This window comes from Gymnoscopelus braueri (genome assembly GCF_963280865.1).
Source record: "Gymnoscopelus braueri genome assembly, chromosome: 17".
Lineage (NCBI taxonomy): Eukaryota > Metazoa > Chordata > Actinopteri > Myctophiformes > Myctophidae > Gymnoscopelus > Gymnoscopelus braueri.
Window position 1 is genome coordinate 17,182,443 of NC_137617.1, and position 27,347 is coordinate 17,209,789.

The following is a 27,347-nucleotide window of genomic DNA, read 5'->3' on the forward strand; positions in this document are numbered from 1 at the left end:
TTGAGCCTAATAAGGATAAAAGACAAAAAAACACCTTTGAACTGCTACAGTTTTGACTGGAACTGTTTGGTTTTACCAGAAAAATGATTCAGTAACGATCAACATGTTAAAAGAATGCACTTCTGGAAAGCCGGTCAGAAGGTCAGTGTTTAACAGGCCAGTTGAAGAGAATGGCTTTGAGGAAATGCCCGTCTGTCTCTCTTTCTTTCTTTTCTGGGTCTGTCTCTCCATCTGGACGTGCATACAGTCTTGTACATGTCCCGTCTCTAGGGATGGCTTAGATCTGACAACAGCCATGCCAACTCCCCATGCAGGAAACCCATCCCATTGAGACAGCTAATTATCTTGTGTGTATGTGTGTGTGTGTGTGTGTGTGTGTGTGTGTGTGTGTGTGTGTGTGTGTGTGCGTGTGTGTTAATTTAATTAGAACAATAAACAAAGTGGGTTAAACTGGAATAAAAATGCAATCAAATGTAATGCTACACTTTGTGAGATTTGATAATGATGCACTATTTTGCAATAATTATTTTTTCCTTTTACACTAAATAGCCAATGTTCCTTTTGCATTTCCTGCTTTTGATGCGCAAATATTTTGTTTCTTCCAATATTTTTGCTATGATATGCTATTCTTGTACCCTACTACTCCATGAATGCCTTTACCTACAGTTTGTGTGACAAAAAAACACGGTATTCCTCCAACAATCTGTTGCCTAAGATGACAATGTTTCCAGGGAAGGATGGACAGACAGACAGGGAGAGATGGATATTGGAGTGGCAGAGGAAAGAGTACATAGACGAAGGCAGAAGAGGGGTGGATGCAGAATGGGGAGAAACGGCCTGCAAGTTACAGAAGAGAGGGATTAATGGTTAATCAGACTAATCAATTTAGTCGATTATAGAAAAATTATCAGAATGTTTTTGTCGATTCGTGGATATATAAGAAAAAAAAATATATATATATATATATATTATATTAACTCTTTCACTGCCCAGAGTAATTACATAAATAAAGCCCAGAATGCCAGCGATTTTTCGATTTTCTTACCTTTTCGAGTAGTCACAGAATATTTATCTCCAGTATGATCGATCCCCTGATGGTTACTAATTACGGAGAGTTTCACTGTGTTTCTGGGAAGAAAAAAAAAATTCATTGCGACCTCCCGTTCACTTGTTATACGCCGTTGAAAATAGCATGTCTCGCCAAAAATACATAGTAAAACGAGTAAATTAGTTAAAAGCTCCTCGATTATTCGATTAACCTACACGAGCAAGATTAAGTCTGTTATTGGCTTTATTTGTTGGTTTCGATATATTTTTGGTTAATTGGAGGCAGCTCTGCTGCCCTGGCTCCTTCTTTCCCTCAATTCCTTCCTTCCTTCTGCAACATTTTCAGGCAGTGATGAAAGACGGTGTTTCCAATAATTAGACTCAGCAGTATTGTTTTCATTGTACTCTGGGTCCTCATATAGGCCCTCTGTATCGATTTCGTCCTATTTTTGCCAACTCCCCGTCCCTGCCAAAGACATTACCGTCCATTTGCATCGCCACTAAATGTTGCTGTAATGGCTTTCTTCAGAAGTTTGACGTCTCTCGAGGGTCACTTACACTGTATGGAGGCGTAATGATTCAGTAGTTTCAGAGAAGCATTTCTATTTTAATGTCTTATGGACTCAGTTCCCAGAACAGTTTGAAGTTTTCAAAAGACTTAGTTTAATTTATATTAGTGATAGTGATAGTTATAAATTTTTTGGCAATATGGATTAATCTGGGTGTAAGATTCAACAAGGTCAGAAAAATAGCATTTGTGAGCTTAGATCTGCTATTTTTGACCCTAACTAAGGACATTAGTTACTATAGTTAATTTTGTAAACACGCAATACGGCTTCAGTTAGTTCTTTTTTTTGCAAACCCTCGTTTTTATTTTTATTTCAGTTAACTACTGTACTATGTTTTTAAAAAAATATTCTAGTTTTTGTTATTTTGTTAACCCTGCTTGGCAGCGATGACTCGGGTCAAAGTGTTCCTTTCATGTTCACTCTGTTCTCAGAACAGATCATTGCAAATGGGAAGAGAGGACTTTTCTTACCGTTGGTACTGTTGCCGTCCATTCTGTAACGAAAAAAACTCATGTCATCATCACTTCCCAACAGGTTGTGCAACACATATTGGACCAGGAAGAGGGCAACCTGATCCATCCCTCCAAGAAGCTCCTGCTAGTCTGCCCTGGATGTGTGTGTGTCAGAGTGGCTCGCTGGTCAGTACAACGGTACAGTACAACAAGCTCCTCTTCCATTCCCAGTTCCTGCTACGGTCCCAATCCTTGCCTAAAGCCCTGGTGTGATCCTGCATCTCAGACGCCCAGGTCAGTGGAGACTTCTAGTACCTTTTTTTTGTTTTTTATTTTTTAGCAGAAAAGATGTTGATGATGCGATTCCCAACCTGTGGGCCAGGGCCTACTAGAGGGCTGTGAGGATATTGCAAGCGGGCCCCCAAATAATTGACAAAACATCTCCTGGTTCTGAGTGGGAAAAGAAATGAAAGAAAAACAAATTCAAACGCGTACCAATTGACTCGAAAACGCGTCCATGGCAGTAAAAGAGTTAAAGAAATTAATATAGAAAAAAGGCATGGTATTTTTTCTTTAAAACCATGATGAATTGTTTTACACAATTTTGTAATGTAAAGCAAAGGGCCTCTGTTCGGACTGAAGCCTAGCCCAAATTTGGAGTCAAACGGGGAGTCAAACCAGATCCACATTGATCCACGCCGTTCCCATGTGGATCCCAATATCCACATGATTTCATAATTTTTTTCTTCAGAAACTAGAACATGTACAAGCTTGACACGTTGTGAGCTTGTAGATCGGCTATTTTCGGCACGCAGCATTGTCGTACGACAAAGTATAAATCAGCCTTGTGTTAATGAATGTGTATATACCATGTGTGTGTGTTTGTGTGTTTTAGGTTTTACCGTGCCGCGGGCCAGAGGACATCAGTGTGTTCCTTACTGAGCGGAGCCCTGCTGGAGGCCACAGCTGCCCTCGGTGCTCGCTCTGCCCTGCCCTGTCCTGCACCGCAGGGCTCCACCGGACACGCCGTGCTCAAAGGTGAGTTTCACGGTGTATGTGTGTGTGTGGACATCTTTACTGGCTCACTTAGTCGTCTGTAATGAATATGGGCGGCAGTGGCTCAGGAGGTACATCGACATCGTAAAGCACTTTGGATAAAAGGCGCTATAGAAATTACAGACCATTGCACCATGGTAGACGGATGCTTTGAGAAAAGCTAGCAGAATGAGTGGTTATTTTGCGTTAATGATAATGTGCTTATGTGTCAAATATAATCATTCTAATATCTTTATTATTGTTAATAATAATATATTGTATAGTAAACTTTTATATAATGACATGCCTATAATGAGATGCCCAAAAATAGGGATGCCAGATTGGTAGTGGTTAAAACCTTTATTTATGCTGGGAAGCCCAGCTGAGACCAAATCAGCCTCAATCTGTAATGCACAACACTGCTACAAATTCCAGTCTCTAGTTAAAACCAGTATCGCCTAAAAAAAAAAAGAGAATATAAAAAACATGATACTAAAATATGTCAGAAAGAGAACCTGGATGATCAAACACTTGGATGTTGAAACAAAATGGGTGATGCAGTGTGACACTGGCTGAGTGTGTTTTGACATGGCTGAAGGATAGCAGCCTGTAAATGGCTGGGGTTGAGTCACTGTGGTCCCCTGTGGTTCGTCTTGTCCTACATTATCCCTGGACACAGCTCTTTTCCACTGCAAGAACTTAGTCAACCATGCCATGTAACATATTTCACACGTTCTGGATTTGTTTCCATATACGCTACGGCAGATCTACAAGCTCATAGCGTGGCACCAAGTTGTAACATGAGTTACAAATGTTCACTTAAAAATATATATATAAAGATTTGAACACATTTTCATGATTTAAAAAAAATAGCAGATCTACAAGTTCATAATGAGCTTGTATATCTGCTATTTTTTAATAGCCAAAGAAATCTTAAAATGACACTGATTTGTTCCCGGTCATAAAGGGTTAATTAGCAAAAATAGCTTGTATGTAAATTGGCTAATTTTACTTATTTTATGAAGCAAAAACCCATTCAGGCATGGTTCTGGTAACAATGGAAAGGTCAACAATAAAAAACATCACAGATCTACAGGGGTTCTGGAAAGTTTCAGGTTAAGGAAGATTCTGAGTTGCCCTTCATGGACAAAAAGAGACACATAATGCATCTCAGGACAGCAGGACTCTGGACCCTGCTTGATCCCACTGGTCACCCTGTTCCTTCTGTGCTTCCTCTTATCACTTTCTCTGTGTGTGTGTGTCTCTCGCACGCACGCACGCACGCACGCACGCACGCACGCACGCACGCACGCACGCACGCACGCACGCACGCACGCACGCACGCACGCACGCACGCACGCACACACACACACACACACACACACACACACACACACACACAGAGAGAGCGAGGTGAAAGCTTTGAGTCTTCTTGCCACATCAGAACCACTCCACAGCCCTGTATCTTCTTCACATCAGAGCATACTGGAGGTTTCAAGAGCCAAGGTCACTTCAAAGATGTGAGCCAGCCTCTTTTGATTAGCTTCAAACGATACCTTGACCCCCACACACACACACACACACACACACACACACACACACACACACACAGACAGTGACTTGGTATTGTTAGCATTTCTCCTTGAGACTCGGCTGGAAGCTTCTAGTTTAGAGAATAGGAGATGAAGGCAGACACCATTTTACCGGGATAGATACTGCTGTGTAGCCTATCCTGTGTGTTTTTTTAGGACTAAATGTGTCCCTTTGGCTTTTGATTTAAATGTCCAATCTCCTGTGTAAGTAAAGCATGTAGCAGTGAATTTATTTTCCCACATTAATATGAATGTGGCCGTGGACCCCATCTGAAAATATTTTGTGCCAGGGACATATTTTCTTTTTTATGTTCAGTTTTTTTTTTTTTTTTGGTACTTTATAACTTTTTTCCCTTATGTACGGTAATAAACATACAAAAACATCCACATCAACAACAATAATAATAACAAGACATACATTACAAACAACAAAAGCACAACAACAATAAAGCAAATCATAAGTACAGTGCACAGAAGCATACCGCCCGCAGTCTACCTCAGCCATAATCCAGGCAAGTCTTTCCTAAGAGTCTTTTGTGGTCAATGAAGCTCACTCAGAGCCGGAAACGTCATCCAAGTCCCGACACATGCAGATGATAATGTCCCATTTTAGGTAATATTTGTCCATCTTGTTGAGCAACCTATAAGACAGTCTCTCATATGCGGCCAGTTGACCCAAAGAGGTGAACCAAAGAGACGTTTATGTTCACAGTTTTTGAAGATGTTTTGAAAATAGCAGCAGCAAATAGCAGTAGCAATTGTGAGCCTGTAGATTGACCATTTTGAAATAGCCAATGTAAATAAGGTTGAAGTGGTCAAACAGATTTTTGTAATATATTAACTCAATTTGTTGGACCCCCTTGAACCCCCTTGGACCTCACTTTGAGAGCCACTGCTGTGCATCATGGAGATTTGTTTCTAGGATGGTTTCCTTGGCATTGTTGTTCACCGGTCTCTCTCTCTCTCCTCTCTCTGGTCTGTGTGTGGGTCAGTTGGCTAGTTGTTGTGTCCAGCTCCTCTGCACTGATGTAACTTATGACTTTAATGTAAGCTGATCCTCGTACATCTACTGCCTCTGGCCACATGCCAGGTGACAGGCTGTCTGTTCTGCACCGCTGATGAGGTTTCACCAGCGCACGCACGCATGCACGTATGCACGCACGCACGCACGCACGCACGCACGCACGCACGCACGCACGCACGCACGCACGCACGCACGCACGCAGGCAGGCAGGCAGGCAGGCAGGCAGGCAGGCAGGCAGGCAGGCAGGCAGGCAGGCAGGCAGGCAGGCAGGCACGCACGCACGCAGATCTACAGAGATGGTTGAATTCAGTGTTGGTTTTTGACAACTTGCATAGATAGATGACTTTTGGCCTTTCCATGACCTCCAAGTATTAATTAGACACACACACACACACACACACACACACACACACACACACACACACACACACACTACATTAGGCTTCAACATTATGATGCAATCATTTTCTTTTTTTATAGGAGTCCGGTAAGTGGAATAGAACCAACACACATACACATACACAGCTGCAGGCTTGGCAGTACTTGAAGTAGACGCACACACACACACACACACACACACACACACACACACACACACACACACACACACACACACACACACACACACACACACACACACACACACTCTAATCACACTCCTGACCCTATGCCAAAACAGTCCAGATATTTGATGAATGCCCATAACAGCATTTTGCTGTTCTGGGTTCTCCGGGAAGCAATTAAGGCTCCAGACCCACGCAGCCTCGTAGCTCCTCAAGAGGCCTTTTAGGGCCTGCCAATCACATCAGCAGGTGGTGTGTGTGTTCAAACTGAAATTTGATGAGTCACTCTGTACAATGTAAACAGAAACGGAGGCCTCAGTGGCAGATGGATGCTCAATGTTTTATCTCAGTGGTTCTCTAACTTTTTAATTTGATGGACCCCCCCCCCCCCCCTTAACGCTGAGAGTATACAAATGGAACCTTTTTGGTTCCATTTGTATACTCTCAGAGTTACAGACCTGTAAAGTGTTCCATTTGGAACCCCCCTCAAGGAACCCCTGAGAGACCATACTTTGAGAACCACTGTTGTATAAACACCCTCTTCCTGCCCTTCACACAGAACTGTGTGATCTCCTGTGGTGACATGGCCAGAATAGGAACGATAAGGTTCCTGTGGTTAAGACTGAGATGAGTCAGTGCAGTAGAATTTGTAAGTGCTTGGCCTGTTTTGGCCGTACATCATTTATTCTGATTGGTACCGGTCATTGTCAGTCATTTCTGTGTATATTTAAGTTATTTTTCATACCGTCCCTGTTTTTGTTTACAAACCCTAAAAGGCAAACATTAATGTAATTTTGATTTACATGTTCCAATGTTCAATGCCAAAAACACAATTAAACCGTTAATCAGCAATTATTTGCACAACAATTAATCGTCAACAACTTACGTGATCATGATGATAGCCCTAGTCTATGAGTGAGTGTAAAACCGTTTCATCCTCATTTTTGTTCATTTCGGCACGACCTGCCGAATCCAGAATAATTGTTTGGAGTATGCTGCAGGCTTAACTGTGCGTACGAATGTTCCTCGTCAACTTTCCTGGTTAAATAAGAGTTGATGGAGCTTGAATTAAATCAAATGATAAATTGAGTGAGTTTATAGGTTATCCAGAGCTGTCCGTGGTCGTTGTTTTTGAATTCTTCAAGGGGATGTCACTTTCATTATACCAAAGTTGAGGAGATAAAGCAAATAATGTTTGCTTTTATTTGACCATGTATGGTGCTAGTCCTGTGCTCAGTGTTCAACCCCTAATAAGTGACCATTTCTCTCTAGTATATTTGATGATACAGCAAATACTGCCAAAATAGCTCAACCCCATCAATATGTTATAGCTATGGACTATGTAGCCTGTGCTAGCATCGAGGAATAATTCATGTTAATTTTGACTGCTCAAAAAAGGACTTTCAGGAGTCCTGGCAATTACATGTCTCAATTATACAGTGGTTTGAAGTCATTGACTTTTGAAGGCTTTTGTTTCATAGTTAAGGAACTACTTTTATCTTTTACATATGGTTTATATGAAATCCTTTAATTTTATAATGGAAGTCAATGGGGCTATGATCGGGCTGAAATCTTGCCCTATGCTTTGATCTTGAATGATGTTCTGGGAGTTGTTCATCTGCAGCCAACCCGTAAGTCTGATTTATACTTCAATCTACTGTACAAGCTCTTATGGGGGGTCCCTGGCACAAAATGAAAACATGTCCCTGAGCATGAAAATGTTTGAGAACCACTGGTCCAGCTCACATTGTGAGCTTGTGTATTGGCTATTTTCAGCGGAGGACACTGTGGTGTGATGGATTATAAATTAGGCATTAAATCTACACTCCCGGTTGGAGATAAAGCAGCAGCTAGTCCAACACAACGTACAGTACCACATGCAGTCTATCAATGGCTCTGGTCCCAAATGCCTTGGAGGATTACCAGCATAATGGTCTGTGTGGCTGTAGTAATATTTTCTGAGCTTTAGCATTAAGTGGTGATAGGTGGAATGTTTTTCTTTACATTCTCCAGCTGCCACGTGCGGCCGCAATGATCTGGAAACGCGTCCCTGGTTCCTCTGATGTGCGTCAGACGGTCATTGACATGTGCTGTATCTCTTGGTTGCGTGACACGTGCGTGTGATTTTAGACGGCGGGTCAGTAGAGTGTTTTATGGTGAAGGTTGGTCAGGTATCTATGGCCCCCTTGCATACGTTGGGGTGGGGCGGGCGGGGGGCCATTAGTGTAGGGCTGCAACTATCCTTTATCTTCTTAGCGATTAGTCTATTGATTACTTTTTTGATTAATTGAATAATCGGGGTGAAAAAAAGAGAAGAAAAATAATAATCAATTAATCGCCGCAAAAGTATTTGAATAGATTTTTTCTAATTGGCTTAATTGATTAGTCTTTTGCTAGTTAGGCTTTGTCCTACAATGGTGTCATGCTAAAATTGTCTAACTTGTAGAATAGCATATCTACAAGCTCACAACGTGTTGCATTGCAGTGCATTCTGAGCTTGTAGATTGTAGATGTGTTATTTTAGCTTTTTTATGTTTTTTTTTCTATCATAGATTAAAGCACTTTGATTAACTGTTGCAGGCCTACATCGTTGTGGCAGGGCTCTGTTCGTTGTGATGGTAAACTCTTGACACCCATAAAACCAAATACTGGTGGTGGAAAAAATAGATGAGGGTAAGCCAAGGTCAAGGTGGACATGAGCCTGTGCACACAGTAAAATCTACTGTGATGATTTAAAATCTGAGGGTGTAAAATGGACCCAAATGGACACTGTCAGAGTTAAATTAACACTGGGGATTTTACTGTCCTTGTGCAATGCACTATGTATACTGCATATATGTGCATTTATGCATGTATGCACTTATGTGTATATGCCTGTGTTTTAGAGAGACGGAGGCTTACTCGAACAAGCAGATGTATCTGGATGCACAGGCACAAAATTAAATGCACACACGCACATTCAGGTATAGAGACTGACAGATGGGGAGATCATCAACTACCGTGTATGTCCTCATGAGAAACGTGTTTTTGTTTCATGGAGCTTCTGTGTCAACACAACACTGTTTATGTTAACACCTCGCTAATGCACTGTCCGTTGGATTGGCTTTTGTGTGTGTATTGAGCGTGGCCCTGTGTGCATGTGTTTGTCGGTGTTTGTTTATGTGTGTTTGTGTGTGTGTGGGGGGGGGGCGGAAAGTACACATCCACATCCAAGTGTGTGTGTTTTCTGTGTTCTGTGTGTTGTGAAATGTCAGAAATAACAGCATTGCAGAACCAATCCAAAGACTTTAGGGTGGTCCTTATTTGGGACGGTTTCAGGATTGGTTTTCAAAGCAGTGGGCGACGGTTTGTTACTGCAGGTTTTCTCCGCTGCTCTAGTCCAGTATTTCTGAAAGTGGGGTCCGGGAACCCCTAGGGGTCCTTGAGGGAGTTCCAGGGGGTCCCCAGCAAAATGATCTAATATAGCATCTTATACTGTAGATCTGTACTTAACATTACTGACAATTTAAGTATAATATAAAAATCGCGATTGGATATTTTCCCCCAATCGTTCAGCCCTAGCGCGCTCGTGTGTGTGTGTGTGTGTGTGTGTGTTTGTGTGTACTATGCAGTGAGTTGGCTCCTCTAACTCTAGCACATGGCTGTAAACTATGTATGCTGTCAGTGAAGAGTGGGAGGGGAGAAAAGGGAGGGAGAGAGAGAGAGAGATAGAAATGGTTTGTTGAGGAGAGGGAGAGAGCGTAAAGCAGGTGAGAGAGAGCAGAATCACAATTCAAGTTAGAAAGTTCAAGTAATCAAAGAAATGGGGAGTGAGAAAAAGAAATAGGAGGCTGGACAGTCAGAGAGAGAGAGCGGCAGAGAAACAGACAGAAAGAGAGAGAGTGAGAGAGGGAGGCAGAGAGAGAGCACAGCAGAGAGAGAGGGCAAAAGAGAGAGTGGGAGAGAAAGGCAGGCGGAGAGAGAGAGCAAGAGAGAGAGAGGCAGAGGGAACAGCTGCAAGGGACTCTCAGCTGAAATGTGGACAAGTGTATTTGGTTCACTCGGGCACTGAGCTGTCAGTGTGGGAGGCAGAGCGACTGCCAACCTGACCGCTCAGCTGAATCTGTCAACCATGAAGCCCTCTCACAGAACGGACTACAAGCTGATCAGTGAGTACAGTACAGGCAACTGTGACTTAAGTCCACTGCGTCCACTGGAGAGTAAAATCCTTAGTGTTAATTTAACTCTGAGAGTGTACAAATGTAACCAAATGGACCCAGTCAGGGTCTCTTTGGTTACATTTGTACACTCTTAGAGTTACAAATGGTTTTGACTGTGTGGGTTAGTAGATGATACATTGTCAATTTAACTCTTTGAGAGTGTAAATGTGGACCCAAATGGACCCTTATGTGCTGTGCTACCACTACTGTGTGTGAGCGGTGATTCTAAAAACACTTGTCTGAATAGTAAGTGAACTTATCGATGTTCATTCAGGTTTCTATTATGCGACACCTGAGGTGCCTCACGCACTGTAACCTAGTTTGCCGTGGTAAATCTAACGGTACCGCAGCTCAAATCAAATGAGAGGAATTAAATGCTAGTTGCGTGTTCTCGTGTTCAATAGGTAGTCAGCCTTCTCGTCCTCCCAGTGGGGCATCCTAGGAAATAGGATTAGATAGCTACAGAAGCGTTAAAAACTAATTTGTCTGCATCAGTTCGTGATGATCGGAAGACTAAACCTGCGTAGTCCAAATATGCATTATATACACGATATATTAGACAAGGAATATTAGATATGGGATTATCTTAATATTGTGATAATATTTTTATGGGCAAATATTCCAGCTTTTTTCATACTATTTTGAAGTGAGCTTATCAGGTCAGTTGACCAGTTGTGCTGTCAAATCGTTGCTGTCAGGCAGATACCTCGGATCTCCACATTTCAACTTTTGATGTTTTCTCATGAATGAATGTCCTAATTCGTCATACAAAAGTTGTCGCCCAAAAGTAGCGAAAATAGCAGATCTACAAACTCACAACATGTCGCGAATCGCGATGCAACGCATTGTGAGCTTGTAGAGCTAAAAGGAACGGTTTTGGACATACAAGGTTTCCACCCTTGAAAAACCCACCCTTGAAATGCTAAATGTCGGCTGGCAGGTGTCTGAAGTTCTGCATGGGGCTGTATAGTGGTCTTTGGGGGTCTTGGCGTGTTGTGGAAGAGCTCACATATTATCAAAGAACTCATTCTGTCTTACTTCACTCTTTGTTTGCTCCATTATGCAGATTTAAGACTTGTTTGAGGTTTAAGGATGGTCGTTTATCTGTCGTAGCCCTCCCCTTTTATGTGTGTTGAGTGTACAGTATGTGTGTACACATACGGTATGTGAGTCAGCAGAGAAACTCCCTACAGTAACTCAACATTGTCAAGAAATCGATGTGCATTGCTACTGCTGCCACCGTTGTGGGTGGGGGGGCTGGTGGGTGTCTGTGTGTGTGTGTGTGTGTTTGTGTGTGTGCGTGTGCGTGCGTGCGCCCGCGCGCGCACACACACACGCCTCACTTCAGTCCTTCCATTTGTGTGTGTGTCTGCTTCTCTCGCTGCTTGCTTATTTGTTTGCTCTTGTGTGTTCATGCGCGTGTACACACAGTATACGTGTGTAAATTAACACTAAGGATACTGTATGCAGTGTGTGTGGGAGAGTGTTTGAATCCACATAGTATTTCCTGGTTGAGTTGGCGTTTCCAGAACTGGTTGTTCACATTCTACCAGTTCTTAAACACAACACCATGGCACAATGATAGCTTTGTTTCCATCTTAAAGGAATTGGCGTGACAATATAGTTTGGTTGTATGTCGTAATGATGTTATTATTTTGCCAATTCCGTGGGTCAGGACCCAGAATTTTTTACAGGCTTACTCATAGCAGAGCCCCACAGAGGACCGTGCCAATGTGTTTAATAGCTTCGGGTTACTTTCATGTTTCCGCAGACTCTGCTTCAGCATAACTCTTAATTGATTACTACCGATGTCCTGCCCGTCACTGAGAAAGTAAACAATTAAGTTTTATTCCGCTGTTCATGTCTGGAATATGTCACTGCAGTGGCAAGCACCTCACCAATCTAAGAATATGTTTATTCCTGGATGCCAGGATGAGAGTCTGTTATTTTTTTGTAGGAAGGAAGGAAGGAAGGAACACATGGTTCAAGATTTTGTATTGAAATTATATATATATTTTTCAAAGTCTGTTGTTGTCAACTGTAGTCCAATGATTTATTTGTTTTGGCTTTGTGCATTATATTTCCTGAATGATGAATGTTATTCTTGGAGTCTAGGGCAGACAGTCCAGTTAGTGTTTTAAACCTGATAAACTTGGCCATAAGATAAACAATAATAATAATGATTATAATAATAATACATCAAACTATATTGTTCTTTTCAAAACATTACTAATAACTAATAACATAATAAACTAAATGGTCTGATTCATTTGTAGATAATGTTGTACTACCTTTTTAAAGGTCATTGGGAAATGAATTTGTCTGACTTTATAATGGTGTATTGCACCTGTTTGAGTGACCTATAAAGCCTAGTATAGAACTTGTCATCGAATGCATTGATTGTGTGTCTGTCTGTCTGTCTGTCTGTCTGTGTTCAAGGCTCCTCTGCTTTGCCTTAAAAATTGCTTGTGATTCACCCAAACAAGCCTGATGGTTGTTGAAAGATTCCACCTACAGGTATTACAGTTCCTATTGACTTTCAATTGTGTCTCACTGCTTGACTTCATTGGTACATCCAGAACAGATACATCAGATTGACAAAAAGGTTATCCTTGTTCCTTTTGGATTAAGTATAGTTCAAAACCTTTATGCCATGGCCCACAGAGAATACTTGTGGCCATGGCATTATTTAGAGAGGCAAATTTATCATCTCCAAGGAGAAAAACCTGGTCATTACTTAATGCACAGAGTGTCTATAGGGTGGGACTTCCATCATTTGCACTTCACCTGGAAACTGTCTTTTTCGACCAATCACAACACGTGTTTCATGCACAGAGAATGTAAACAGATCCGTCACTTCCTTGGGTGGTACTTCTGCCAAATTCCAGTACTTCCGTTAACTTTAGACACTCAACAGGCTAGGTCTTGCCCATCGTGAAAAGTTTCTATCCAAAGAGCTTATTGCCCCAAAATATGAATAAACATAGAACATTTAATGGTCGCTGAGTGGCCATGGCATATTGTACAGTAAGCAGGATAATCCACTCTGAAAAAGAACGCACGCAAGGCAAACCCTCCTCCACTTCACGTTGGAGGGTTATTATTTGCCAAGACATCCTGCATTACTTTTCAATAACTGCACAGCTCGACCTAGATGATCCCTTACTTAGGGGATAATGGGGTAAGATGAACCACTTTTTGGACATTTTGCATTATCAGGGACAGAAATGTAAAACGGCTTTGCAGTAGTTGACGTCATACTGTAGGTCTTGGCACTTTTGTATCCAGGAGCTGTTTTGAGCTCTGTTTTATGGTTGTTTTATGGTTGACTGGGTGTCACAACCGAAAATAACAGATCTACTATATCCGGCTTTAGGGTTAGTGTTGGAAATGGTGGAAAACTGAAAATGGTATTCATAAAATCGCTGGCCTAAAATGTCGACGTCCTTACAAGTATAGTGTGGTGTGGGTGTGTGTGTGTGTGTGTGTGTGTGTGTGTGTGTGTGATGTGTCACTGAGAAGGCATTAGATTCCCAGCTGGATGTGTGCTCAATAAGCGGAGCACTCTGACGGCTCACTGAACAAAGATGCTGCGGGTTCATATCCATTTTACAACAATATACTGTGTCATCATCACCCCCTGCCCCCCTTATTTCCTGTGTCTCTCTGGTGCATCTAATTTGCCAAATCAGGAACACAATGATCAACTCAATGATCAACTCAAAAATAAAGGAAGAATCTTTAAAAAGGATGTTCAGCCTATCTGCTCCCCCCCTCCACCATCACCATTCTGAACAGGATCTATGCAGACATTGGCCTGACGCACACATATTGTGCACACGCACACACACACACACTAATAAAGGGCTCCTTTTTCAGCATGCAGATGAGCATCCTCTCCCCCTGTTTCATGCTCACTAAAATTCTATATTATTCATCATTTACATCAGTGGTTCGAAAACCGGACGTTGGGATCCAAAACTGATCTTTGCCAGGCTGGGTGGAACTCCATATTTAGGCAAAAGTCAGTGAAATACTCTGATTACGGTAGATTGGACATACTGATGTGATCCCATCACCTGGAGGGATGGTATGGCTGAGATTATAAATGCACACACAAAAACACACAGTTGTTGTTGACGGATTTGAAAAGTATTCAGGGATTGGGGTCATTGGTCTTTGAAATAAATTTGAGGATGATTGGTGCAGTGATTTGTGAAATGAACACAGATAGGGGTAAAAACCCTGCCTTTGGCCTGGTGGAGATAATAAAGATGTATTATCTTAGGACTTACTGGTGGAGGGGGCGGCTCTTACCTATGTGTTAATGTACCTTCACTTTTAAGTAATTGTAATGGCCTATTACAGGACACATCTGAAACTGACAGCTTGCTCTGACTGGGTCCCTGCCTGCTTGGATAAAAGGGAGAATTAGCATAATGAATTAAGTAGTGATGAAATTCATGTGACCGATGAAATGATTTCCACTTCAAAAGGACTGCTGGGGAAGAGGAGCAGGAGCGCGAGGGCCAGCGTACTGAAGAGACTGAAGGTTGGACACTGGGTTATTATAGTTAACTCAAACTAACGAAATAACCAAAACTAGGAGTGCAAAACCTTACAAAATTATGCAATATTACAGGATTTCGTTTTTTTTTTACCGCTTCTCGCTTTCTGTACATGCCATCATTTATAATTGGCTAAGCAAGATATTTATTTAGATAATGATTAAAGGGCCGGCGATCGCTCCAATGGATCGTGCTAGTGCTCATATTTTACTGAAGGACGATCGGCGAGATGTTCTTCATGGTATGATCCGGCAGGTAAAGCAACAAGTGGAGAAAGAGAGAATATCCTATGATATGAGTTGATGAACCCAGCTTAAAGCCACATCACTGTATACGTGCTTCAGGGTGACAATTTTTCTTTCACCATTATGCAATTTTGAGCGTGTGAAAATTATCGATTAAAAGAAAATGTGATGCACAGCTGTTTTCTATACAATTTATTTTACGCTGCTTGCCAAAATAAAATGTGTGTGTGTGTGTGGGGGGTGAGAGACATGCAGGACTAGTGGTCAGTAGGGTCATATGGAAAGATTTGCTCCAGTGTGCACCTTGATCTGTGTTGTGGTCTACACCAGTGGTTCTCAACCTTTTCAGGCCACGACCCCCTAAAATAATCATATTTGAACTGGGGACCCCCACCCGGACAAACACTTGGAATTGTAGGAGTTGATCAACTCCTACAATGGCATTACATTTTGTTTGACTCGGTTCCACTTCTAAATATTGTGTCACAATTTTTGCTTCTTTCTCATATTATTTGACAATTTGGCCAATATTTGATCAGTTTTTATAGTATGTTGATTTATTTTAATGCAGTAATGGTCTTTTTTTGTTTTGGAAAAAAACACATCAAACACGTCAATGGCAGATAATTAGTTAAATTGTCACTTCACTGTCATCTGGGGACCCCCCCAAAATCATGTGGGGACCCCCACAGGTTGAGAACCACTGGTCTACTCCGCAAAACCTTGTTTAGGTCCACATTTCAATCTAAAAATAATTACAACCGCTTATGGTGTAGGTAAGTGTCCTAGCCCGATTGTTAACTGTGCGTTTCTTAGGCAAATAACATCCCTTGGTCAGTACAGTTTACATAAACTACCTCTGGTCTTTCTCTCTAGGCTATGTAGTGTATCTGGATTCTGCTATAGTGCTCAGTGTGATAGAGAACATACACACCTGCTGGACTGTGTAAACCACGCAACTACACTCCCTCCACTTAAACCTTCCTCCCTATCTCTGTTTTTATCGCTCAGTCTCAGCACACTCCCCATCTTTCTCTTCCTCTCTCGTTTCCTGTGTCTCGCTCTCTCGCTCTCGGGATGTGCCTTTTTTTCCTTTTCTTTTAGGGAATTGAAGATTCCCATACATTTTCCAGTGGAGGATTACTGTTGTCTTGGCTTTTTGCTTTTTCTGATGACATCCCTGACCCCCCCCCTCTCTCTCTCACTCTCACTCTCACTCTCTCACTCTCTCTTTCCCCCCTGCCTCTGCCTCTCTGCTCTATTATAATCCTGCAATTCAACTTCATCCCCTTCTCCCCCCCCAAACAATTTTGATATTACGCGCGCCTACATTTTGTTCAAACCTCAAGCCAATCAGTACACATTATCTCTATAGTCATGTAATTTATCTGTCAGATTTGTCATATTTCATTATGATTGGCTATGCCGTTTTGCACAAAATGCCACAAATCATGAACACTGCATCCGATTGCTGTGAAAAACTTTGCGCGTACATTCACAGTAGCCCAAGAAAGATCTGACTGGCACCCCAAATGTTTCAAATGGGCCTCATGGTGGCGCTATAACAGGTCGCACAACAGCCCTGGGTAGGCAACCCGGTCTGGTGGGGATCTGTGCTCAAAAGAGTGCAATTTTCTTTTTCTATTTTCTCTCTGACTGACTCTCTCTTCCTCTCTCAATTTCCCTCTCTACACACACACACACACACACACACACACACACACACACACACACACACACACACACACACACACTTACTTCATTTCAGAAGCTGTTAAGCCAGCTCCACAAATCAAACTACAAATACGTTTTTTTCTCTCCTGCAGAGCAGTAACTGCCGTTACCATGGCTACCTGTAGCACATCTCAAGGGTTACCCAGGACATAGGACATGGTGTGTGTGTGTGTGTGTGTGTGTGTGTGTGTGTGTGTGTGTGTGTGTGTGTGTGTGTGTGTGTGTGTGTGTGTGTGCTTTTCCGTGTGTCGGACAGGCGACAATTACCACAACGTGTGTGTGTCTAATTCCTGGTACTCAATGTATGGTGTGTGTTTCCCAGTGCTAGCCTTCATGGCACTGCGCTGTAAACAAAGTGCAACACATTAATCCTAAATGACATAGTCATTGGACAAACAGGACAACGGGGTGCCTGGGGGCTCAACCTGACCTGCACCTTGTGAGTTGTGAGGAGCCACGTTTGAATCCGACTCCCGGTATTATGTCTTTGTGTCTCCCCTCTCTCACTCTCTGCCTTTGCTTTCCTGTCTCTACATTTTCCTATCTCAGTGGTTATCAAACTTTTTCATTTCAAGGAGTTACAGACATGTAAGGGTCCATTTGGAACCCTGAGGGTCCATGGACCACACTTTGAGAACCACTGTCCTATCTGAATAAAACAACAAATCTCTACCACTTAGCCAGTGTACATCACAACGCATCGTGTTGCAAGGGTTCATGTGTATAAAAAAAAATACAGAATGATTCCACTGGATCACTTAAACTTTAGACGACACATGACTCTTTAGATTGTAAATACCATATTTTCAAAATAGCGGTGAGCTGCTATCGTGGTTGCCCTCCATCGGTCAGGTACATACACTGATGAACCTCCAACCAACTCCAACCTTTAGTCACTGTCAAAACAGTTAGCAGGATTCCCTTCAACCCATGTAAACACACAGACAGATATACATTATTAGTAATAATTCACATTACGCTCAATGTTTATCAGAGTAATACAAACGGCATTCAGATTTTCCGCTTTTTTGCCGTGGGTTTTGCACACAATCCAAGTCTCTGTGTGTGTGTGTGTGTGTGTGTGTGTGTGTGTGTGTGTGTGTGTGTGTGTGTGTGTGTGTGTGTATGCATGCAGTATGTTTGCATATACCACTGAGTGCAAAGTCCAGCAGAGCTGTTTCTATCTTGGAGGGAGAGCAGTTTCAGCTTCACCTTCATCTGATGCTGTTCAGATGGTCATGATGAGCGCTCGGGTGGGTAGGGTGTTGGGGACTTGCATGGCAATGGTTAACCCATTAAAACCGGCAAAGCATCTGTGATGTCATGTGATATAATATTAGATTTTAGCGTTGGCTATTTTTGAACATTTTTGAAAAATCTTGAAAGTGTTTGAAAAATGTTGAATAATTTTGAATTACGAAAAAGTGTGAGAACTACTGATTTAGAAGGCATTTTGCAGAATCGGCCTCAGGTCTTAATGGGTTAAGACATTGTACTGGTTTACCTGGTAGCACAAGCGCCAATGTAGACCATGTCCATTAGTCCTGTGTTAGCAGGGCTGTACTGCGTGCGTCTGTCTGTCTGTCTGTGTGTCTGTCTGTCTGTGCATGTGCGTGTGTTCCGTGTCCAAACACACAGACAGACTAATGGTCTGGACTGAAACTCAAACACACCAGCTGAGTGGAGATCGATTTTTGCTTCTCTCCAGTGACTGAGGTGTGGTGAGTCATCAGAGAGAGGCTAACCGTTAGAGGGCAGCTTGTTTGTCCCCAACATTTATAGACACAGGTAGCAGTCACGTCACTCACCGCAGTGAGAGCACTGAATCGATGTTGTTGACGACGTCAAAAGTAGCCTTGAGAGGAATCTCATGGTCATTGGAACTGAATCCTTTTCCTCTTGGAGGTGTAAGCTTAGGGGTTAAGAAAGAGGTCAGCACTGGGCCTCCTTGACCGGTTTAGCCTGAGAGGGGAGTACTGTAAGTTAAAAGGCAGACCAATAACATTGAATTTTCCTTTGTTTTGTATAAACTTTTAAATGGTAATGAGTGCCTCATTTACCAAAGGATGAAATGTTTAACGAATCGTACATCAGTGTTTTTGTCAGACAACAGAGTAACCAGAGGTGTTGCCAAAAAGTCTACTAAATTAGATGTTAGGTAGTTAGACTTTAAGAAGAGAACAAAACACTTGACAATCTCTCTTCTATACTTTGTTTATCTGCTTCTCTCTGTCCTTCAGTCTGTCCATCCAGACCATGAGCTATAGCTTTAGAAAGATTGCATTAGAAAACAAGGGCAACCTAGAGGTGTGCATAGTTGAGCCACTTTTGACCTCTGGCGACCAAATTGCACTTAACCCCCATATGTCAGGTATTGAGTTAGAGATCTAATGTACAGCATGAAGGTTCATGGCCGTAATGTGACGATAATACAGTGCATTGAGTCATTTCAGACAGTCAAACAAACAAGCTGGAAGGGCGCACACCAATAGTTCAGAGGTGCTGACCACTGAGCAAAAGCATATACAGTATATGGAAGAAGAGGTTGCAGACTCCTTCGAGCTCTGCAACCTCTTCTTTCATTTTCATGTCATTTCAGACCGTGACATACAGGCACACACACAAACACATAAGCCTCAATACATTAGTTAAGCAATCATCTAAACCCATGTAAACCCCATACGTAGTTGATCGGATTCCCAAGGGCCCTATAGGCCCCCTCTGGTTTTGGCTCTATACTAGGCCCCCTTCAGTTTTTATTTAAATTTTTTATATTCTTTTGGGCTTTTCTGCCTGTATTTATAGTGGAGATGGACAGGAAACAGGGAGAGAGAGAGGAACGGGACTCAACCCGCGATGCGCTGTCAGGTGACATTAGAGCCTAAGTGCCCGGACTGCTAGGCCAGCGGTCCGGGCCGCCCCCTCCAGTTTTGGCTCTACGTGAAAACAGCCGATTTACAAGCTCACATGTTAGCCCCAGAATAGGGACGTTAGGGTTCAAAATAGCCTCGATATCCAGGCTTTTATTTTCCTTCGTGTTTTGCTAGGTTCAAAGTGGTTAGGTCTCAACTATTGATTGATTTGAAATTGTCTCTCTCTCTCTTTGTGTCCATGCAGAGCGTCAGCTGGCTAACAGTATGACCAGTAGCAGCTCTCTGCCCCCCAGTGTCAGTGGGATCAGCAAGGAGCTGGCCGAGCTGCGTCATCTGGTCCAGTTCCCCGAGGAGATCGCATGCATCCTCACCCAACAGGAGCAGCAGCTGTACCAGCGGGTGGGTGGGAAGCATGCACGCGCACACAAACAAACAAACACAGACATGCTCAACACATTCAATATGTGTATACACCCCCCCCCCCACACACACACACACACACCTTTTAGAGGCTGTGCCTTAGATAGCTTCATTGACTTCACTTCTGGTATTTCGAACGGGATCAAATGATAAAAAAATCAAATTGATGACCGTATGTTATTTATGTGTCGATGGACACAGTTTTTCTTGTAGAGATTGTAAGAACAAGAGGAGAGTGATGCAGTATAATTATGAGAGCAGATTGAATTAGACTCTGTGACAGTAGTAACCCACACATAATCACACACACACTCTGCAGTGATTGGGATTCATTCTTGTACAGTAATTGTTATATTATTAATCTCAGTATTTTGCATCAGTTTTGCCTCTTTGTTTTCTTGGTCTCTTATTTCCATTCTTTTGTTTTATTATGGACTGAAGATGTTTTCTCAGGGAGCATCTCGGTATTTCGTCTTATCTAACCATCCATCCGTCTATATATCTCTGTGTCCAGGTCTTTCCTTTGGACTACCTCTGTTTCCTCACACGAGACCTGGGCAGCCCTGAATGTCAAACGAGACGCCACCCCAACCTCAAGGCCTCGCTGTCGGCACCCGCCATGCCCACCCAGAATGCACAGCGTAGCAACGCTGTGGAGGACCTGGTGGCACGCTTCAACGAGGTGAGGAGAGATCACTCCAAGAGAATTCAGAGATTTAGAGATTTTAGTTTCCAAAGTGGTTCAGTTTCATGTGGTTCAGAATTGCATGATTCACTTAAGAGCCACCTCCACTCTGAGATTAGACTTGATTCTGTAGGATTTCAGGCAGTTTAACTCAACTGTTGTTGATGTGATCCGATCATATGCAATTAACTTAGACTCCATTCCGTGCTCCGTTTGTTTGAAGCTCCTTGATGCGTCGCACATTTTTGGCACGTTCACTGCCGAACCATGCTTGGAATCACTGCCTTCTAAGGGCTGTGCTGGCTTAAACCTGCTCAGGTTTACCCCTGGGTTTCTCTCTCACACAGCCAAGCGCTGGCTCAGTTTAATCATAATTTTTCTCTATTCACTCTCTCTCTTCAGCCCTAGAGGACTCTAGGGGAAATGTCTTTATAAAAGCTAAGTAACAGAGGGTAGGTAACAATAGTCTGATGTTAAATAACGTGTCTGAGATGTGGAGGCAATGCTGACACACAAATCTTGCAGAAGATGAATAGGTGTTTTTTCATGAGAATAGAATATAGGCAGCATCAACTTTGTCTAATTTAGTTAACATAGCTCTATAGGCTTTATAGACCATAGATTTGGTGGGGAAAAAATACTGATACTGATACATTTACCTGGCATCCTCCGAGAGACAGTAAGACTATCCTCCTTGTGCTAATTTGTTTTGGGAATGCACATTTAAGCAGTAATTTGAATTCCTATACTTGTGTACTGTATCCTTTATACCAGTCACACCAACTTGTCAAATCATAACATAAGCACATGCAGGCGCGCGCGCGCACACACACACACACACACACACACACACACACACACACACACACACACACACACACACACACACACACACACACACACACACACACACACACACACACACACACACACAGATATTGGTAGACCCTTGTGAGTGAGAGTGATGATGTCATCTTTATGTTGCAGGCCTTTAACATCAGCTGGTTTTCATTTAAGTCGGGGAGAAAAGAGACAGAACCAAATAACATTTTCCCCTAATGTGCATTCTATCCATATATGGGCATAATGGAATGAGTTTCAAATGACATCATTAGATCCGTGTGGGTCACTGACAGAGCCTTAAATGACTTTTTGATGCTGACATACAGCATCGTACCTTCGGAAAGTGACAGTATACGCGCTATACGTATATGTATGTAGTACCCCCTACCTCTTTGAGGGAGAGCTATTAGTGCAGGAGTGATTGTGGGATTTAAATACAATATGGTTATTTCATTGGTTTGGTGGTTTGAATCACTTTTAGGGGAATCATGCAAACAGTTCCTGAGATTGTTGACAATGTTATTTCATTGAAATAGTCCCGGGCATACCAACTAAATAAATTGTATATATATATATATATATATATATATATATATATATATATATATATATATACACACACACATACAGTACATTGACTGCAGACAATTATTACAAATGACTTTTGTTAAAAAAAGAAGGGAAGAGCTAAAAAAAAGGTCATAATGATATATGTGACAATAAATCACTTGGTTGACAAAATGATACTCGCACATATACAGTACTTGTACCCCCACTCCCCCTCATTGTTGAGACAGAGGCGTTTGAAAATAACCCTCTTTCAGCAAACACATTGTTGTTTAAGTGTGATTCTGTGACTTTTCGACCCATGTATGGCAGTTGAGAGGATAGGATGGAGAGAGGTTATTGAAGAGAGAGGGGGGGGGGGGGGGGCGGTTGTTCCTGTCCAGAGCGTTTAGCTTTGACAGGCACAGTATGTGCTCATGTGTTGAGTTTGTAATAGCTCCCTGTCAACCTTGGTTATGTAATGCATGCATCAAGGGGAAACTGACCCCCATAGTTCAACTAATAACATACACACAGAATGAGACAGACAGACGGACACATACAATCATACACAGACATAGATGCGGGCACGTGCGTGCGTGCACGCACACACACACACACACACACACACACACACACACACACACACACACACACACACACACATATTTCAAAGTGAGGTCGACTTGTACTCAGCAGTGCAGACTCTTCTCTACGTGACGGCATGTAGTACAAGTTGGCACTTTGACTCACTGATCCTGCTGCCAATCAACTGGGTCAGCCAAAAAGGACATGCACGTGCATGTGCTCACACACAAAAACAACACACACACACATTTTTTGTTGTTTGTTGTTTTCTCTTGCTCCTTTTCTCTTGCCTGTCTTCCTCCTCGTGTCTGAGTTTCATCCGACTGCTCTACTATCTCTATAACTTCTCTCAAACACACAACCGTGCACAGACACTTTTATGGTCTAGAGCCATCTGGAATAACATAAGAGGTGCCAACTATGTGCTGCCATGTACCAACCGATGTGCCCACATTGTTTCCCATTATACCATACCACAAGGACATGTAACTAATAGCAGAGAGCCAACTGCTCATCCTCACATTCACAGGTTGACCTCAAATTAGATAATAAGAAATACTAAAAACTGATTAAACTTAAAATAGGTTTAAAACAATTTGTATTTTTGGATTGAAATCAGATTGAAGATAGTTTGAATAACACAGATGAGAAGTAGTTGGATAACTGAGAAACATGCACATCCCTGACTTGTGATTGGATTACAGAAAAACACTGATATTGTATTTAATAGAAAAAATAAGCCTTAATAACTATACTAATGTGATATTATACAATGCTTTGATACTCTTTTGCACCTTAAAGGTATAGTATGTAACTTTGCCCTTTGTTTACATAACAACACAATAAATATATATATTTTTATCATATAATTTCCCTCTAGCAGTATTTATCAGCCACTAGAGTAAGTGTGGTGGTGTTTACCTGCAGAAACACATTGTCCTCTCGCTGTATTTTTGGGTTTTTACTGTTTGTTTTGGTAGACGCAGACCTTCTTGGGGAACCAAAGCAAACAGTGAAAACACCAAAATACAGCGAGAGGACAATGTGTTTATTTTTTTAAATATTAAGATTTTTTGATACCTATCACATCTTGTGGAGGAACTTCAGTTTTCAGCTTCACCCAACTGAGTGCTGCCCACAGAGGAGTGTGAAAGGGGGAGCAGTTAACTCATTCAGTGCCACTGGCCAAAATTCATTGTAAAAAAAAAACATTCAGTGCCACAGCCAAAATTCATTGTAAAAAAAAAGTGCTTAGGAGCCGAGATACAGCCTTTTTCAGTAAGAAGTTAATCAAGAAGTGAATGGAGCAGAACATTTTCAAATCATCATATCTTGGGTTCTGAACATTTTTTTCCATATTTTTTTTTTTTTTTTTTTTACGTATTTGACGTCCTGTGGCACAGGGCTTATTACATTGGACGTATTTTACGTCCAGTGGCACTAAATGAATTAAGGGGTTACGTATCTTGCTCAGGTACACTTCAACACATTGCTGAGGGTTGGAATCGTACCTGGGACCTGTATGTTTATATCGATTTAGTATTGTATATCTACTATATATCTAAATGTATGCCTGCTTATTTTTCTTCCTGACTGTGTTGCGTGCGTGCCTGTGAGTGTCTTTTTTTAGTCTTCTGTGAAGTCGGCCTCTGGTGAGCTTTAGGAAGCCTGTCCTCTCCATCCTTACGTAACCCAGAAATACTATCTGTGGGGGAGGGAGGGGGGTTTATTGCCTGCAAGGAGCTTAGGGAGTTGAGGCTGTTGCGTGTGTTTGAGAGTGAATGCATTTGTGGGGGTTTCACACATATAGCACACAAAATGGAGACAGCGTGAGCCGAGTGCTCTACAGTGTGTGTGTGTGTGTGTTTGCGTGTGTGTGCGCGCGTTTGTGTGTGTGCATATACAGTACTGTATATCGTTGATGTCGGGCAGAAACCTTGTATCTCCGTATTTCAACTTTTTATGTTTGTTCGTAAATTAATGCCTTACTTTGTTGAGAGAGTGTCGCACAAAAAGAGACATACACACTCAGAACATTATTTTTTCCAATTTCTGAAAAGTAACAGTTTTGGACATACAAGGTTTCCGCCTGACAGCGACTATATACAGTACTGTATGTACAGTATGTATTGTATGTATGTATATATATACTGTATGTATGTATGACATGTACTGTATGTATGTATGTATGTATGTACTGTCTGGTCGGTTGGTCTGTCTGTCTGTCTGTCTGTCTATCTGCATGCGTACTGCGTATGCACGCTTGTGCACAGTTGACACAAGACGTGCAGCTGATCAGTATCTGAGCATGTTCTTGTGTGTGTGTGTGTGTGTGTGTGTGTGTGTGTGTGTATGTGTGTGGTGTGTAAGCGGCTGGCTGGGGTCTGTGCAGAATCAGTGCAGACGCCGGCCGGTCGACATACAGGAATGCTAAAGAGATGACATGAGCATGAGTAAGCTTGCTCCACAGGGACACACACATTAAGACTGACCATCAGTTGCGTGTGGAACTGTTTATGTAATAAGCATTGTTTCAGTCTGGGGGGCTTAGTCGCAACACAATGGCAGCGATAAGGAGTTATGATGTGGCGTCGTGTCCAGTGTTGTCTAGACGTTTGGCCCAGTACATGAAATTGTAGGACCAATTAGTTCCAAAATACTTAAATCTGTCTCGACCCCCAATTATATTTCAAGTTATATTAAAAGTAAATGTAATTTCTACAAATCTGACCTTTTTTGCCTTGTTTGTCTCCTTTTTTGTTAGATATTTTTGTATGCTTTTGTAAAGCGACCTTGACTGACTTATCTACTGTAAGGTGCCCACAAATAAAATGTATAATAATGATAATATCACAATAAACATAAATCACATAACATAAGTGGAATGCCATTAACACTTTACCTGCCAATCACGAGTATAACCGTTGATGAAAAATACACCCGTTTACTGCCATCCACGAGTATAACCGTTTTTTTTTGGTCTTTTTTTTTTCAATTTATCCACACAGAACCAGAGATATCACGATCCAAAGATTTCTAGCTCCATTCACTCCTTGGTTAACTTATTACTTTAAAATCCTGTATCTCGGCTCCTGTGTAAAAAAAAATTAAACACTGGCACTGGGGGAAGTAAAATAAAAAAAACCCTCTGGCAGGGAATGTGTTAAGTGGGCTGTATTGGGCTGGTTAGGGGAGTGTCTACCTAATGATGACCTAAATGGTGCATTTATATAGCACTTTTATCCAAAGCCCTTTACACTGATTGAGCATTACATTCACCCATTGACACACACATTCATACACCGATGGCGGAGGGAACCATGCACCAACCTGCTCATCGGGAGCAGTTAGGGGTTCAGCTCAAAGACACTTCGACACTAACTCTGGCGGCGCCCGGGATCGAACTGGGAACCTCGCGGTTGCCATCCGGCCGCTCTACCGGCCACTCTACCCCTGATCCACTGCTGCCCCGTGTATTGGGCTGCTTAGGGGAGTGTCTACTTAAAGGAGAAATCCGGACATTTTAAGTGTTATCTTTGATGTGTCGTTACTCACCTACCGACGTAAAAAGTGGCGTTGTTTTTTTCCAGAGATTCCCCTGTCGTCATTTTTTCAACCCCCTCCGTTGGCATAATGGGAGCGTGTGGCTTAGGGAAATTCGTCTATTATAACCGATGCAAAGTAATTTTAACACTGGTTGCTTGTTTCTCTACCTGGCAACACCAAGTTGCCAGGTTCTGGGAGAGAAACAAGCAACTAGCGTTAGCTCGTTCGGCATTAGCGGTAGCCTCTCAGGAACTTTCAGCGCATGTTTGACTATCATGAGACTCCACAATGAGTAGTAGTAGAGAAAAAAATAACTTTGCATCGGTTATAATAGACGAATTTCACTAAACCACGCGCTCCCATTATGACAACGGAGGGGGTTGAAAAAATGACGACAGGGGAATCTCTGGAAAAAAACAACGCCACTTTTTACGTCGGTAGGTGAGTAACGACACATCAAAGATAACACTTAAAATGTCCGGATTTCTCCTTTAATGATGCCATTATAAGGTAGAAGAGAAGAAATGGCGTGATTGTTTATCAGACAACAGATAATCTCACAATAAATCTACAAAATCTCTGTCTGTGTGTCCGTCGGTCTGTACGTCTGTAGTTCATGTATCTTGAGAACTGTCCGATCAACCGATACGCCCATATATAGGCATATATGGAGATCCGACAGACAGACGGGTAAAACCGGATACTCGTTTCCGACTTGCATCGTTCCCGAGTAGGCCGTTTCCAACGGGCACCAGTCTAGTAATAATAATAATAATAATAAGGATAATAATAATGATTACTAATAACTGTTTGTTTAT

The 27,347-nt window shown here is 42.1% G+C and overlaps 1 protein-coding gene across 3 annotated transcripts in view; it reads left to right on the forward strand.

Annotated features, from left to right (window-relative positions):
• plce1 (phospholipase C, epsilon 1) overlaps nucleotides 1-27,347 on the forward strand; it is a 124,407-nt gene that overhangs the window by 48,906 nt on the left and 48,154 nt on the right. For 2 of the 3 annotated variants that reach the window (XM_080454551.1, XM_080454552.1), the window contains exons 6-9: nucleotides 2,151-2,362; nucleotides 2,964-3,106; nucleotides 20,146-20,300; nucleotides 20,836-21,003. In XM_080454551.1, the coding sequence (XP_080310677.1) occupies nucleotides 2,151-2,362; nucleotides 2,964-3,106; nucleotides 20,146-20,300; nucleotides 20,836-21,003 (678 nt within the window). Of the gene's footprint in view, nucleotides 1-2,150; nucleotides 2,363-2,963; nucleotides 3,107-10,225; nucleotides 10,431-20,145; nucleotides 20,301-20,835; nucleotides 21,004-27,347 lie in introns of those variants that run through there. The other variant, XM_080454553.1, reaches the window with a different exon arrangement.